Source organism: Carassius auratus, chromosome 40 (assembly GCF_003368295.1).
Source record: "Carassius auratus strain Wakin chromosome 40, ASM336829v1, whole genome shotgun sequence".
Classification (NCBI taxonomy): domain Eukaryota; kingdom Metazoa; phylum Chordata; class Actinopteri; order Cypriniformes; family Cyprinidae; genus Carassius; species Carassius auratus.
In genome coordinates, this window is record NC_039282.1 from 2,990,001 (window position 1) to 3,007,366 (window position 17,366).

The following is a 17,366-nucleotide window of genomic DNA, read 5'->3' on the forward strand; positions in this document are numbered from 1 at the left end:
AACAACATAACATCTAAACCTCTGTTAATTCTTAATAAGAGCTTCTCTAGACGTCTGACAGAAATAAAGTCAATCTGGCTAATGATGAGAAACTGGTAAAGCTGTTTTATGAGTTATTTAATCAGATCTTGAGAAATGTAATACAGTATCTTATATTTCAGTTGATTTAATCTTCGTCTGTGTCTGAAGTCAGTTGTAGTTCTTGTGTTTCTCTTTTCTTCAGTGATTCTGCTTGTTGACAGCAGCTGTTCATCACTAATTCTCAATCAGCACATAATTATCTTAACTCCAGCACTGCTTCAATGATAATTTAACACTTTGCTGTGAACTATTACATAAATCTTACCTGTTTCATTCACGTATGACTGATGCATATGAATCAGATTAAAATTATTGATTTATTTTATGATAAAACTATGTAATCTAAATGGATGGAAATTTGTTTTGTAATTGAATTACATACAATTTTAATTTAGACTAACATTTTTTGAGTGTACTTGATTTTTAATGTCCTTAAAGGGTTAGTTCACCCAAAAATCTAAATTATGTCATTAATAACTCACCCTTATGTCGCTCCAGACCCATGAGAGTTTATCTTCAGAACACAGTTTAAACACTTTCAAACTTTTATTGTAAAGTGATAACTTTGGGTCTTTATAGTTCTTCTGCACTTTAATCTGTGTAAAACTTTTAACTTTATATATTTTTTTCTGTATGGCTTTATTATATTTAAATATTCAGTTTTTTTTTAAGTTATTAAAGTTATTAATTATAAGTTATTAAACCTGTTAGACTGTCTTATGACCACTTTTTTTAAACTAAGTTTCGATACCATGATAAATCTTGTGTGTGACAATTTCTCAATAAATAACAATGACTTTATGAAATGTAGTGGAGTAAAAAGTACAATGTTATGATTTGTAATGTAGTGAAGTAAAAGTTTCCCAAAATAAAAATACTCCAGTAAAGTACAGATACTTTGAAAATTGTCTGTCTAGTCTGATTGACAACTTCCATTATAATCAAAAATCTGTCTATGCTGCACTATTAAAGCTGCAGTAGGTAACTTTTGTAAAACAATTTTTTTTTTACATATTTGTTAAACCTGTCATTATGTCCTGACAGTAGAATATGAGACAGATAATCTGTGAATAAATCAAGCTCCTCTGGCTCCTCCCAGTGTCCTATTGCCATTTGCAGGAATACATCGCTCCCGGTAAAAAATCAACCAATCAGAGCTGCGGTCCGTAACTTTGTGTTCAAAATGTAGAAAAATGAACATAATAAGCGAGTACACCATGAATCCGTTTTCCAAACCGTGTTTTTGGCTTGTCCTGAATCACTAGGGTGCACCTATAATAAGTGTTTATATTCGGACTATTTTAGATTGCTTCGGGGATACCGCGGCGGAGTAACCCAGTACCTTTGTGATTCTTCATAGACATAAACAGAGAGAAGTAGTTCCGGCTACGATGTTCTTCCGCAAGACGCAAGCAGTTCTGTTTATTAACCGCTAGAGCGTCAAAAGTTCCCTACCGCAGCTTTAATCTTATATTTACATTGTGTTTAAACAGAAACGATCCGTGAGCTGACGCAGAACAAACTCTGGTGTACTGAGTGGATTCTGACTCAAACACTTCTGACTGCTCATTACATTCACGCGCTCCACAAACATGTCTGTGATTGGACGCTGCAGAAACATGCTGTAAATAGAAACTGTTGATGGCCTTCACACAAATACACATGGGAGCATTTGAAAGCAGCAGCTTATCAACGGGTAACGGGTTGAGTTTTTAATTTGTATCAAAGTACAGGTGTCTTTGAAATCAGTTATTTGCAGTAAAGTGTTTTCCAGCCGTTTATGAAGAGCTCAAGCTGACAGTCAGAGGTCTGTGTGTGAAATGCCTCACCGCGTCATCTCTTCCCTGACAACAGCGGATTTGCTCTTGTTTTCTGGTGTGTCACATTGTAGTCGGTCACTGAGTCACAAAGCATTAACCAAATGCAGAAGCTGAACTTCCCTATTGTGCTGAAACTGAGATCTGCAGAACTTGAGGTCATGTGTGAGACTGAGAGCCGGTGATTTTCCATCACGTCTGTCATTGTCCAAGCGGATGAAGGATCAGTTCTTATTTGCTTCCTCAGAACCGTCGAGATCATCTTAGGTGCCCCGTGATTGAGCGAATGGTCAGATCTGTTAGCGCTGCTGCCGTGAGCGTTAGGTAGTCTAATCATCAGCTCTGATCACGAGCTAATAATTGCATCAGTGTGAGGTGATTAGCTGCGTTGTGTTTTATGTGAGGCGATTCTTGCGGTTTGCATGCAGCCTGTGTCAGTTGAGAGACCTGGGAAATTACCCAAAATTTTGGGTTTAACACTTTCATTTGCTCTTTTGATATCATTCTGTCAGAGTTCTTGCAAATAGCAAATGTTTGAGGCAAATATCTGATTCAAACAGCAGTTAAAGACATCAGAGTACTTGACAAAGTTAATAAAGCATCACAAAAAACAAAAAACTCTTGAGTCTTGAATGTTTATAATCCATTTGTGTGGATTTGCCTGACTATGTGCACTTGTGTTATGATGTTTAATATTGCACCAAGTAGATATTTGTTCCTGGATCAAAATCTGTGTTGGACAAGAGCTTCAACACCAGGCTTAGTGAAAGTTAAGGCTGGAGGCTTGTAAAATATTTTTGGTGACTCTTCTGTGATTTTAGTGATTGTTGATATTAGGGTTGGGGATTTAATTGACATCATAACGAATCACTCATGTGACTGTCAGCTAAATGTGGATTCATAACACAACTCCACTATCAGGAACAAAGCTTTGTAGCCCTGGTAAAACATTTCAGTTTGTTAGATTTTAGGGATGGATTTGAGGGCTTGAACAGCATCCCTGAGGATGTGCCATCTCCCTCTGATTACTGAGGTCAGGTGGTTAATGGTTAGGGCTTGGTTAAGAAATGTCAGGTATAGAGAACATGAATGTTGTCCCAGGACCAATAAAACAGTTTCTATCCAGAGACACACCCATCCTGCTGGGCGGGATAACGGTCAGTGTTTTCATTGGCACATCCTTTGTTCTGCAAAGTCAGCAAAAGCATTTCATTGGCTTTGGAAATTGGCACGATAGTGAACCGTCTCAGTGCCGAGTCTGAGCTGCCGAGACGGAGGACATTTGGGAAGGACATCCGGTCCGAGGGAAAGAGGGGACTGTGGGGTTTTCAGTTTTTTCAGTTCATTTTTTTCTCTCTGAGGTATAGTTCTGGTGGGATTGTAAGTCATGGGCTGTCATTGCAGTCTAAATGGTTAAATAATTAATTGTGTACTGCGATCCAGACAGACGCGAGTGACAGTGAGCGAAGAACACTGGTGGAAAACAGCTTTGCGCCCTGCTTTATTTGGAGGGCTGTAAGTTGTCCCTTGGGTGGGAAAGCACAGTTTTCTGTGGAAGACATAAACAGAGCTTTAATTTCATGGGAAAATATCTCTAATGAAGAATGCTGAGTTCCCCAACTATCAGCAGGGGTCAAAATCTCTCGACTTCACATGAGAAACTAGTCAGAGCTGATGAAGAAAACCTTGGCTTTCATAACGTGGTTTAAAACAGCATTCATCACGCTGAAGACATCAGATGAGAAATATAATAAAGTTTTCTGAGTAGTTACTAGAGTGACTTTATGTAGCAGATTATTGATATTGCGGCTCGGCTGCCAGCTGATATTCAGGATTGGAGTTTTGTTCTAATGCTAGAATGAGCAATAATAATGATGATGCTGGACTTAGACAACAGCAGTAATACAGTCTTACAGCTGGCTTTATTAGAGCATCTGTACTATAGAGCATCAGCCCAGTTCATTATTTCCAGCAATAACCTCTCACCTCAAATCAGCTCCACATGTTGTAGGTGCTAAACGCATTGCAGCTGGAATACTTCCAGTGTTTTCCAATGACATAATGAGCTTTCTGGCAGCGGCGATCCCCTCTGAGCCCCGCTTCCTCCTGAGCTTTCTTTCTTACGTTCAGGGAGTTTTTCTCTGCCGTCGTTGCCTTGTTTTTGTTCCCAAAAGGGTTTCAGCTCAAATCTGCTCTGTAATGCTGCTCTGTGGTAATTGCCATAGTTAAAAACAACAGCATGTAAATGAATTGAGTTTGCACCCGTGTTGCTGGGAAAGTGTTGTGAGGATCTCAGGGACCCCGGGAGCATCAATCCATCAGTCACATGGAGATGTTTCTCCTGGTTGTGTTCAGTGAGTGAGCGGTTTATCATCATCACAGGCGGTCAGGCCTCAACACTAGAAATAAAGCATCAGGATTGAAACCCTAAAGTCATCATAGTTGGATGATGATGATGGAAGTCAAGAATGACTCAGACAGGCCTTAGATTGATTCAAATCGATTCATCATGAGTTCAAAGCTTGTTTTTGGCTTTCACGATGAATAAAAAAGACTCTGCTCACACCAGTCTCTCATTTGTCAGATGGACTACGATGCATGGTCACCGGAGCTATGTGTATTTCTCTTTCATGATTGTGTGCTGTCCTGTCTTTCTTTCTTATCACATTTGATTCAGCAAGAGACTGGATTCAGAGATTCAGTAGGGGCGCAGGAAACACTGTCAAGAGTTGATGGAAGTGCTCGATTCCCGATCCTAACAGACAGTAATGTCTGATGTCTGGCTGGGGAAGTACAGGACGAAACGATTGGCGGGTGCTTTGTGTTTCAGCACAGGTCAGATCAGCTGACCCGAAACCCGTCTGAGGAACTACATGTGCTGCTTCACTGTCATTCACACACATCACGTTCAGCAGTCAGAAAGATCACTCAAAGCAGCTCTGATGGCGTTCCAGTATCGCAGAGGAAGGTAAGGGAGTTTGACTGAATAAACACAATAACTCCAATATCTACAGCACTAAATATCGCTCTGTGGCCGTAACGCTGTCATATGGTTCGTTGATATATACGGTTAAAATGTTTCGGGTGCTTAAGCCACACTTAAAAAAATTGTGACTGTTATTGCATTAAAACTGATGATTTTAGTGGATATATGAGCAGCAAAGTACTTCTGCTCTCAGTTTTATCTGTTGTTTTATCTTTTATAAAATATCTTTTATAAACATTATCATTCGTGTAACATACTTCTTTTTACCAAGTGCTTTCCTTTAAAAATTGCTATATTTATGTTAAGTATTTCATGTGGTTGATATTTTGCTAATGCAATTTTTATTTCATCACTTATTTAAAAGCTATAGAAACATAAAATATGTAGGAATCCTATCATTATTATTTTCAATAATAAAGTAGATTGTGCACGATATATATCAGCCGATAATTAATGCGCCTCTCATCAGTAAAGCCGGTTCTCTAATCAGTGGTAAATACCATCAGGTGTGTGATTTTTACTGTTAAATATATATATATATATATATATATATATATATATATATATATATATATTTAGATTACTAAACATAGAATGTGCAGTGACAGTAACTCATTGGTGCACTATAGTGTTGTATGTCGTCGATATCTCTCAACCTAACCATATCCATTTCTCAAAGATATAAGCAGTATTAAGAAAAAAGTAATTGTATTTAGAGGCCAAGCTCCGAAGTTATTTAGGCACCTATTATATCCGTTGCCGTTATTATTTTTCTTCCGTTACTGATGTTGATAGATTCCGTGGATCATGCCGACAACATCGATACCAATTTTGCCATAATTGACTGAACCTGGGGTGGCGTTGGCGCAGTGGAAAGATGCCTTTACTGTGAGAGACCTGGGTTCGAATCCACTGTGAGACACCACTGTGTCCCTGAGCAAGACACTTAACCCCTAGTTGCTCCAGAGGCATGTGACCTCTGACATATATAGCAATTGTAAGTCGCTTTGGATAAAAGCATCAGCTAAATGAATAAATGTAAATGTAACTTCCTGTCTGCCATTTTGATTCATGTTGAAAGCTCCTCCTGGACCGTTAGTCCAATATCCACCAAATTTGGCTCGGATCATCTTCATAAACCCCTGGCAAAAAAAGTTATGGATTTCTTGTTGATATACGAAACAGTTCTCATTTTGCGCATCAACTAATTTGTTGTAAGCATGCCGAAAAACAATCAGAGGTTGTATAACTGCAAAGCTTTGACATATTTACACCAAACTTTCCATGTCCCATTGTCTCCTCAAACTTTTCACACCACATCAATTTGGTAACAGCGCCACCTATTGGTCTGGAGTAATAAACTATTTATTAATTCTTAATTATGCAAAAAATTCTAATAACTTTTGATTGCATTGACCTATTGTAAAGAAACTGGTCTCATGGTGACAACATACATGCCAATTATGTCATAATAAGCCAAACTTCCTGTCGGCCATTTTGATTTATTCCATTATATTTTTTGCACCCAATCAACTGTTGGTCCGATCTTCACCTTAATCGAGTCAAATCATCTTCAGACTGTGCTGACAAAATATGATTGATTTCGTGTTGATAGATGGAACCGTTTTCGTACAGCGCTGCTACACATTTTAGGCATGGTGACAAAATGATTCTAAGGCTATATCTCTTTAAAGCTTTGATAATGACAACAAACTTTGTGTGTGCCATTGGCACCTCACACAGAACACACCAAATGATTTGATTACAGCGCCACCTGTTGGTCAAAAGAGATTAGCTATTTAATCATATTATTAGTGGTAGTAATTATGATTTTTCAGCCATTTAAATTACAATCATCCTAAAGTTGCTTTTATTAATCGTTGCATTTTGTCTTATGCTCCATGCCATGCTTAGCTCCTCAGTTTGCCGCTGGAGTGCTTGGCCAATTGCTGCTTGCAGCTGTATTTTATTCAAATTTTTATCATATTTACTTGCTTGATCAGTGTCTTTTGCCTTATTTGGCCCAGTTGGGCTTTAAGACTCTTGAATTAGCAGAAATAATTTGGTGAAGTCATATTCAGCTGTGAGTACAGCAATAGTAGATTAGTTCGTCTGTTAAGTTTGTGCATACACAGATGATTTAGGTTTTCGATGCTGTCGAAGCGTAAGTATTATATTTTTCAAAAGTACTGGTGATCTTGGCACTGTAAAGACCTTCAAAGAATGAGATCTTCATCTAATATCAGCATCACAAAATTATTATCGTCAAAAAAAAAACAATTATTACAATGGTACATCATTAACACAAAACAAAATAAAACAAAGCATGGTACTGTCCCATAAAATAGTGCTCTTGGTGCTGTGTGTTGAGCATCAGTCAGACAGGAAATGTGTGTTTGTGTGAGGGGAAGGGAGGAGAGGTCATGGGGTCACAGAGTGAACACAGCACAGGAAGTGCTCTCTCTCTCTCACACACACACACACACATGCACACTCGGCTACGGACCCGTGTGGCTGGCTGTAGAGATGAGCAGAGTCCTGAGCGTTCAGACATGAGCGGTCCTCCAGCAGTCCATCAGAAGGTGCAGGCGCTCCGGGGACACATGATCTCCTGCAGGAACCAGCGCTACCGCCGCGTTAAAGGCACAGAGTAAGACCTTCAGATTTGTGTGTGCATGGAGCAGAGCTCTCCGTGTGATTCGGATTGTGTGGAATTATCAAAGTAATGAACTCTATTATTTCATTTTATCAGTCATTGAGAGTGAATCTTTCTGTTGAAGTCGTTTTTCGAATGGCCGTTGCGTCTCATGATCAGTTAAGAAGGGTGTGTGTAACCGGTAGTCTCACTTCCATTTTTTTCAGCAAACAAGTTTCAGTCAGATGTGGTTGTGGGTGATGACTGTCTCTTAACCCTTGTAAAGTTTTTGATACATGACTGCATTGTGACTAGATTTTACTGCTCAACTGCTGCAGTCTTTCAGAACAGAAGGTCTGCTTACTGACACAGCATCAGGGTGTGAGACAGACAGTAGACGGACATGCAGCACTCACTTACAGTTTCTGCCAACATCTGGACCACTCTCCATTCCTGGTGTCTTGCATCGTAGTAATGTGCTAGTATAACTGATGGGGTTATTAGGAGGGGTTCAAATTATGAACATGAATACTGATAAAATTGACTAAATAATAAGATTGTACATGCTACAAGTGAATCTAGGCATCATAATATTGTAATATGCAAGGATAGCTACATATTCATCTTAAATTCTCTTTAAAAATGTGTTTTGTTAAGTGAAGAGGTGAGATGGCATGCTGTGCCATTGGTTTGATGGCACGTGTGTGTGTGTGTGTGTGTGTGTGTGTGTGTGTGTGGTCTGAAACAAGTATGGTCAACAACATGCATCATTATGTGCTAGTAGGAATGAAAATGCAGGCATAAATAATGAAACAGCAGCAGGAGTTTGTAACACACTGAGTGCTTGTTCCAGATCTTAGCAATGCAAAGATTTGTTATTTGATTTTATTATTCATATTATTCATAACCATTCAGGATGTGTTTATTATGAAATGACTGATAGTTTTCTCTGGCACACACAGATTGATGGGAGTTCACATGTAGTAAGAGAGTCTCATGCTGTCTGTGTAGTTAGTTGAAATAATATTTCAGTAGTTTCCCATGCTAACGTGAGGTCATTTCAGGCTGTGATTGCTGTGCATGTTTTTCTTTTCACCATCCTGGAGAAAATTCCAGATTGTTCTGACAAACACCAGAGTTGTGTGGTAATTCCCACTGAATCGCCGTTGTTGAGAGACATTAACTGTGTCTGTGTGCACGCTGCGGTGTTGGCCTTGAGAACTGCTTTTCAGCATCGTGTTCGGGCCCCTCTCCCTCGTCTGACCCTTCATCCTCAAAACATCCCCCCTTATGGAGCCCCTGGGACCAGGACCTGTGCTTTGTTTGCTTTATATTCAGTGAACCACAGCAGCACAGTTATGTTTAACCACGTGATTGTACTGATCTGTGCTGGGGATGAGTGCCATTCCTCAAACAAATCTTAATCCATCTAATTTTAGTTTCTGGTCAATGGGCAAAATGTTTAGAGATCTGATGAAAATTTAAGAGGTACAAAAACAAGACCCAAATTATCACCCAAAGAACATCAGATCCATGATGAAGCGCAGTGGTGCAAACATCACACTACACTGAAAAAAGTAATAAGTAAATTTACTTAATTTTTATTTTGCAAGTTTTTGCACAAGCATTTTTCAAGTAAATGTAACACATTTGGAAATTAAATAAATCTACTTGACTAAGTTGAGTAAAAAAAATATAATAATAATAAGTACATTTTATTGAGTAAAATTTTATTAATTAATATTCAGTTAATGCATTTAGCAGATACTTTTATCCAAAGCGTCTTACAGTGCATTCAGGCTAACAATTTACACCTATCATGTGTTCCCGGGGAATCGAACCCTCAACCTTACACTTGCTAATGCAATGTTCTACCACTGAGCTACAGGAACACTTCAAGATCTGGTGAAAAATAAGTGCAAATTTAACTTACTTACTTTTTTATTTTGGAAGAGTTTTTACACTAACAAAAAAACAGAAACTGATTTTCTAGAAATTTCTAAATGTAAAATATTTTTTTTTCAAAACAGTTTTATCAAATGAGGGTAAATAAGTCTCTCACTTCTGTCCCTTTAAACCAGTTTACAGCAAAGACAGCACGAAGGACTGGATGCACATGATAAATATTCTGCAATTAAGAAAACAGACAAAAGAAATTGCACTGTAAAACCCTATAAGTAAACTTTACTCAAACCGTTTGAGTAAATAGATTGCCTTGATTTAAACCATGTAAGTTTTAAAACTTTGCATTCAAGTAATTAAGTGATTAACTAAGTGTTGATTGAGAATTAGTGATGAACAGCTGCTGCTAACAAACAGAATCACTGAAGAAAAGAGAAACACAAGAACTACTACAACTGACTTCAGACACAGCCTTAGATGAAATCAACTGAAATAAAATACATGAAATCTCTCAAGATCTGATTAAACAACACACAAACAGCATCAGCAGCTCCACTTATTAATAACCAGACTGACTTTATTTCTGTCAGACGTCTACAGAAGATCTTATTGAGAATGAACTAAGGTTTAGATGTTGATTTATTGTTTCATTTGAAGTAACCATGTTAGAGATCACTGTTTGCTAATGTGTCCTTATCAACAGTGAAGGATCTGCTCACGTCTGACACATCAGTTTAAAACTACACAACCCTTCATTATAAAATCCACAGCTCGCGTCTTGGAGAAATCTGGGTCTATTTTTGATTGGGATTTTACAAAACAAGTTGATAGTGGTGAAAACTAGCTTCTACTACTTAAGGTTAATGCTCTCATCTAGCGATTTAGAGACGATCATCTATGCTTTTATATAATCTAGATTAGACTGTTGTAATGTTGTGCATGTAGGAATTTCTCAGTCATTGGTGAATCGGTCACAGAACTGTTGACCAGAACGAGAAGCGGGACAGAATCACTCAGATTTTCAGATTTGCACCCTCACATTGGTCAGTTCTTGTTACTCTACAAAAGCCAGTAAAGAATCTGAGATCTGCTGATAAACCATTGCTCCAGGAACTGCGGCCCCAACTGACCGGTCCTTTCGATTCCCAGACCTCGTTTGTGGAACGATTTACTGCTAGCCATCTGCTCTGCCTCCTCTCTGATCACTCTGAACGGCTTTGAAGAAGCACTTTTATATCTTGGCCTTTGAGTCTTATTTTCGGAGAGACTTAAAAATCTGTTTTTTTTTCTTTCTGATGCTGTGTTTTGTTAGCGTCTTTGTTTGGTATTTGGATCGTACTGAAGCATGCTGGGCTGCTCTTGTAGTCTGTCGAGCGTTTGATGTTTGCTGTGATCACAGGCACTGTTAGAATATGAATATGCAAATATCCATCTCTACACACCAATCAGTGATGACCATGTTTGCATGTCTTGATGGTGGATGGTTTGTGTAACATAAGTGTTCTGCTTTAATCGTTACATCATGTCATTTACACCATGTGTACACTGAAAGCCAGTGATCATCAAGCCGAACTGTATTACATCACGTCTACACTGGAACCAAGAGGAGCGACGAAACCAGAGCACTTCTGAAACACTGGAGATATATTTGACTGAGTCTCATCTCTGTACACTAGATGCTGCTGTTTAGATATAAACAGAAACTCTGATCAGTGTCAGTGTTGTGCAGTGGCTCATTTGTCTTCTGTGGGATCAGATCCAGATCTTGGTTGAACTGTGAGGGCAGGTCATTCTTCCTCCAGACTGACGGAATGAGAACCAGGGCAATGCATTCTGGGAAGGGCTTAGTAAGCACAAAGAAAGCGCTGGCATGCAAAACCATTCCCACATGACACCCTCAAAATGCAAAACACATCTAATGGTGTTAAAGAGACCCAGACACCAGCACACAACGTGAGAAAACAGCAGGCAAATCACCATGCATGCTGCTCTTACAGTGAAGCTTGAAGTCTGGTTTATCTTTTGTTTGATGAGAGGAATCTGAACATGCCAATTAAGTTACATAAAAAAGAAGGTAAATCATTTGAAATGAAGCACCTTTTCTCTTTCACTAGATTGCACTGTAAGGTTCTTTAATATACAGTGAGTGCATTTGTGCATTTTGGATGCTCCGCCCTGACGATGACATCACAGGTTCACACACATGATGTCATCAGAGGGCTGGAGCTGCTGAACTGTTTCCTCTTGAGGCCCGGCGTACGGAGGATCCCTTCAGGATTCAGAGCAACTGGCTTTCATTTGTCCCTTCCATTGATCAGAAATAGTCTAATAGCAAGTGCTTATGACTCGAAACTTAGATTACCAATATCCAACAGCATGACCAGGCTCAGATATGATGATTAAATACAATAAAAATATTTAATTCAATAATAATATTCCATTGAATAAACAAAAATAAGAAAAATATATCATGTGAAGTAAATTTATTACAGCTTTGGTTTGTATTTGAAATCAGCTTTAACTTCCCTTTTTATATATATTTTTACAAACTGGCATTTTATTTACATTTTTCCTCAATAGAGGAACAGTTTGTAATGTGATGTAAAGTTTTAAACTTTTAAATACTTATTTTCTTTATCCCTGAACATGTTAGAATGACACAGAATTAATTGGTTTCATGTTTTTAATGTTACAAATCTGTGTTTTTATAAGACTTGTATAAGAAACTGAGCTTCACATGCTGTAAACCGTCCAGTAATGTGCTGTTTTGCACTAATGAGATTTCGTTTCATGTCTTGGTGTTTTAGACGTGTTTTAGGTATGTCAGAAATGACTGGGTTTGTTTTGTAGACCAGCAGTATTGAGTCACTTTTTCATTCTCATACAAATGAACATTTTCTGAAGATGTCATTTTTTTGTATTGCTAATAATAGTACCTTTGGGGGAATTCTGTTTGAGTGGGTTTCAACATGCGTTTTCACATAGCCAAATAATACAACATAACAACAAAAACACAAGTCACTCAGTTGGTCTTCAGAGAATGTCAAAATCTGGTTGTTTTGTGGAGCACTTACTGTAAATGGGTGTTTTTTTTCCAGCTCCCCTGAGTCGGATGAGCTGTCTTGACAAATAGACAACTTTCCCTGGTGGGACAGCTCTGTGGTTACTGGTGAGTCGAAGTGAAACTGATACTCAACACAGTTGGTCTTTTCATGCTGTTATGGGACCTGCTGCTCTCACTGAGGACCCGGCTGATGTCGGAAACTCATCAGGACAGGTCGATGGATGGTTTTGAGGGAAGTGTGTGTTGATGGAGTAACACTGAACCCCTCACAGAGCTGTGAAGCTCGAGTACAGCTATAAACAGACCTGCTGTTTGAGTGTGAAGGAATGAGGAAACGGCAGTTTATCAGGAGGGCTGCTTGCCTTATCTAAGCCTTTCGCTTTTTACTGCATCCCTTCCTCAACATTACCACAGTTACACCAAAACACTGTAGGAGCTGCAGTCATTGTGACTAGAGTAAACCTGCGGGGATGGGACATTACTCATCACTGTATTGTCTATGCTTTTACTTTAGTAACAATGAAGGTGAACTTTGCTTACTATGGTAAATGTGAAGGAGACCCGTGGAATGAAACACAGTTTATTAACCATGTTCATATTCCTGACCCTAACGTAATGATTATGTGCAGAAATCAATCAATATTTATTTATAACCATCACTGATTATTTGTGTTTATATGTCCAATAACCAATCTGCAGAAATTAGTATAGAATATATTTCAGGTCTCAACTGTAGCTCCGCTTACATGTGGCGTTCCCCAAGGTTCCATCTTGGGCCCAACTTTTTTTTCTCTATACTTGTTCACGTATACCTCTAGATTCGATTCTTATGAGGCATGGAGTGTGACACTCAAATCTTCTCTGACTCTGAAGCGTACTGACAGGAAAGGTTTAGAAACCTTGCTTACTTGTCTAAACAATATACGGTCCTGGATGTCCTCAAATTTATTACATCTAAGTGCGAGTAAAATGGCAGCAATTGTGTTTGGGCCTTCTTCACTCTTACATTAAACTGAATGTAAATAATCTGGTGATTAAACGTTTATTTAAGTCAAGTGAAACTTATATCTAGAGTAAAGTGTTTTCTATCTAAGATCTTGAAAGAGTTACACATGCTTTTGTTCTAATTCTTTATACGCTGGACTAGACTTGTGCCGGTATTCGGTAATGCGATATATTATGGTAATGAATATGCACGATATTGTTATCGTGGGCACTTATAATTACAGCAAATAATTATATATTACAAATTATTCAGAATTTGAAATGAATTTTAAGAAAACTATTCCAATCAGCTGGTCAAAATGCACAACACCGCTGCATGCTGCTTGAAAGATGTGTGTGTGCTCTGATTAACAAGCAGCATGAGAAGATTTGTGTATTTGCTATGATGTTCATCTTACCTTTTGGTCTTTATAGTTTTTTTTTACTTCATATATATTTCTGAAAAGCTTTATTTTATTTAAAATTTCAGTTATTTTTTATTAGAAAAAAATGTATTTAACCTATTATACTATATTTTGAGCACTTTTTAAAAACAAAATGTCAATAACGTGATAATACCGTTTACCGTGATAAAAGCATGAGCAATTAATCGCAACAGGGAATTTTGATCCAGAAAGAAAATCCTCAGGAATGGGAGCATGTCCAAACAGCAAGCTGAAGTCTTGTGTTCTGGTGTTCTGACCCCGGATCAGTAGAAGGGCGCTGAATGAAGTGCTCATCTCATGTAGGAGATGTGCTGTGATGAAGCGATAGAGAGGATGACTTCCTCACTCCGGCTCTAATGGAGAGATCTGAGCCGGTGAAGACAGACAGATCGAGGAGCGATTCACAGCATCCGGTCCATCTCCACTTTCATCATGTGCGGCTGATAAGAGAGCCCTGGGGATCAAGGCATGGATTACCCAGCATCCCCCACACCTACCAAACGCTTTCCTGTTCTCAACGGTCTAATGGAGAGGCCCTCATTGACAAACACATCACTCTCATTCAGACCAATGCTTTATGTGCGTTAGCTGAGGGAAGCTTGACTTTTTATTTACTGTTGCTTAGTGATTCAACCAAACCTGAACACAAAGTGTTAAACTACCACCCACAATGTTTGTGCTCCAGACATGAAGGATCCCTTACATTGACTTCATTTATTTTATTTTACTTCCAGTTTACACCGCAGATTTGGGCCTTGGCTTACACTGAACAAGCTCACAGCAAACTGCACTCTTTCTGAAGATGATGTCTGATGTTTGACTGCTGTGACACTTTCTATATCTGTAGTTTGTGAGGGGAAACCGTGTTCTGCAGCTGTGGTTTGTCAAACTCTTGCTGTTATTTTCAGCTCTGCATCTGCTATTATAAAGAAGTATGAACCCGCTGAAACAGGCTGCTTCTCTCCCTAAAGACTGGTGCATTATGGCACACATCAGCATTCTTTGGCCTTCCCAGTTCAGTACAATAGGAACGCTGCAGTTCTTCCTCCTTCTTCTAAAATAGTCCGCTTTATTTGCATTCTGTGAGGACACATACAGGAATTAGTTTACTAAAGCCTTTTAACGTGGTTACTCACCAGTCTATAGAGCCATTGTTATCAGGACAAATGCGTTTCCTTGCCTCACATGAATACAGTGACGCTTCAAGTTCAGTTTACAGTACTTCCTTATTGACAGGGTAACAAGGCAAAATATGAGCTTGAATACATTTGCTTTTACACATGTTCCTTTAGCAGATGCTTTTATCCAAAGTGTCTTGAGGAATGAGGAATACAACAAGTGATTTCTGCATCATCCAGAATAGTGCACGCTAGATCAGGAAGAGATCCGTCTCAAGGGTCAGAGGAACTACAGAAAATACTCCACACTTCATTCTCTTTGGCTAAAACACCTGCAAGTGCATAGATGCGGTATTATTGAAAATCACTTCTTAAAAAAATACTTCTGTAATGTGTCAAAGTTCAGAAGTGAGATCTGGTGGATAGCGTTTCTATTTTGCCTTGCTTGAGTTCATTGTGTTCTCTGATAGGTCCTGTGACGTGTATGTGAGAAGGTAGAGCCTCTTCTTCACTGTGATGTGATGATATGATGCACATGATAGATACTCTCTACTAGGACTAGTAGTTGTACAGATTAACAGCTCACTCAGCACTTTTTGTAATAATGATAGATCCATGTGAGCAGGCGTGAGTTGGAGGCTTCGCTCAGGTGTTTGGCCTCCATTCAGAGGTTGTGATGGAGGTTCAGAGGTCATTGAGCGGCAGATGGTCATTAATGAGCTGGACTCCCTCAGGCTCTCATCAGATCAATCCTCATTCACACACAGAGGATAGTGTGGTATCTGCGTCTGGCTGCTGTTATGACACACACACACACACACACCATGGGTGATCTGACATCATATGCCAATGCTTGTGTGTTTCAGTCAGCTCATCTCAAACATGTTACAGAGTTACTGCTGTATCAGCATGGTCTTTGCTGGTCTTATTCATTAGATTATTAAACATAGTTGAAGCTGCGGATGCTGACCGGTCTATCCATCCCTAACAGGACTGTACATGACCATGTGCATTTCAATCACACCTCTAGATCCTCTATTGTTAGAAAGGATCGATTTGATTTGTTTAATGTCTTCATTGTTTAATGCTCCTCTACCAACATACAAGAGCAGACGTACAACATCAAGTGTATGTATATATGTTATGTTATGAACCAAGTCTGACCAACCATAAAAGGCATTTAAAGAAGTAGTGAAACATGCAGAGACAAAGTTTCAATGATCGGGGAAAATAGATAGTATATTTTCATTGAATGAGGACAGCAGAATGTTATTAGTACATGAATTTGATCCGAATTATGACCTTTGCCCTTGTGTTTGATCTGCAGGTGCTGTGAGTGCGGCGCGTCTCTCTCACACTGGTACTATGAGAAGGACGGCCGTCTCTTCTGTAAGAAGGACTACTGGGCTAAATTCGGGGAGTTGTGTCATGGCTGCTCGGAGCCCATCACCACTGGACTCATCATGGTGAGTCCAAACGCTCAGAAACCCAATCTGTGTGTCTCTCCTCCCCCACAGTCCTGTGGTTTCTCACAGCCGCTCCAGTTACACGGTTCTGCAGCGATTCTCCATTCTCACATTCATTACTGCCGGATCACACATGAGCAAATCAACAGCACTCCTCTTCACATTCATGAAAGAGCTGCTATCTATAATTCAGACTGCTGTTGCATTCACTGCTGTTTATTTGACAGGAATCATTTACATATGTGTTTTCACTAAAAGGTTCGTTCACCCAAAGATGAAAATTAGCCCATAAATTACTCACCCTGAAGTCATCCCAGTTGGAGTTATATTAAAAGGTGTTAATATTTCAAGCTGTTAATGGCACTCAGCAGGTGTGACATGCATCAGTCCAAAAGAAGTGAAATAAAATGCCCATCCTTAATAAAAAAAGTGTCTCACACAGCTCTGGGGGGTGAACAAAAGCCTCCTGTAGCGAACTGATGGATTTTTGCAAAACAAGTAATCAAATTAAAACATAATAATCGCTTTTGCTTGCACTACTGTTATAAACGGAAGCAGTTCTGGGGAATGACGTGTGAGGTCAGCTTTACACATGCGCCTCTCAGAAGTGATGAACGCAAGAGCATAGGGGAGAGAGCAAAACAACGCTCACTAATTAGAAGTACAAAACCAGGATTTGTAAAGAAGAATGTCGGAGGATTCAGTGTACAACTGTTGGTGCAAGCCACATTAAAGTGATTATTACAATTTCAATAAAGATTTTTAATTCTTTACAAAAACGCATCAGTTCACCTCCTGGAGCTGTGTGAGACACTTTTTTTTATCAAGGATGGGCATTTTATTTCACTTCTTTTGGACCGAAGCACA

At 39.0% G+C, this 17,366-nt stretch overlaps 1 protein-coding gene across 3 annotated transcripts in view; it reads left to right on the forward strand.

Moving 5' to 3' along the window:
- The window catches only part of LOC113058249 (LIM domain kinase 1-like), a 41,236-nt gene that overhangs the window by 5,717 nt on the left and 18,153 nt on the right, over positions 1-17,366 (forward strand). Inside the window, exons 1-2 of one of the 3 annotated variants that reach the window (XM_026226002.1) lie at positions 4,762-4,866; positions 16,361-16,499. In XM_026226002.1, coding sequence (XP_026081787.1) covers positions 4,772-4,866; positions 16,361-16,499 — 234 coding nt within the window. In that variant the 5' untranslated portion in view covers positions 4,762-4,771. Of the gene's footprint in view, positions 1-4,761; positions 4,867-7,087; positions 7,535-16,360; positions 16,500-17,366 lie in introns of those variants that run through there. The other 2 variants (XM_026226000.1, XM_026226001.1) reach the window with 2 other exon arrangements.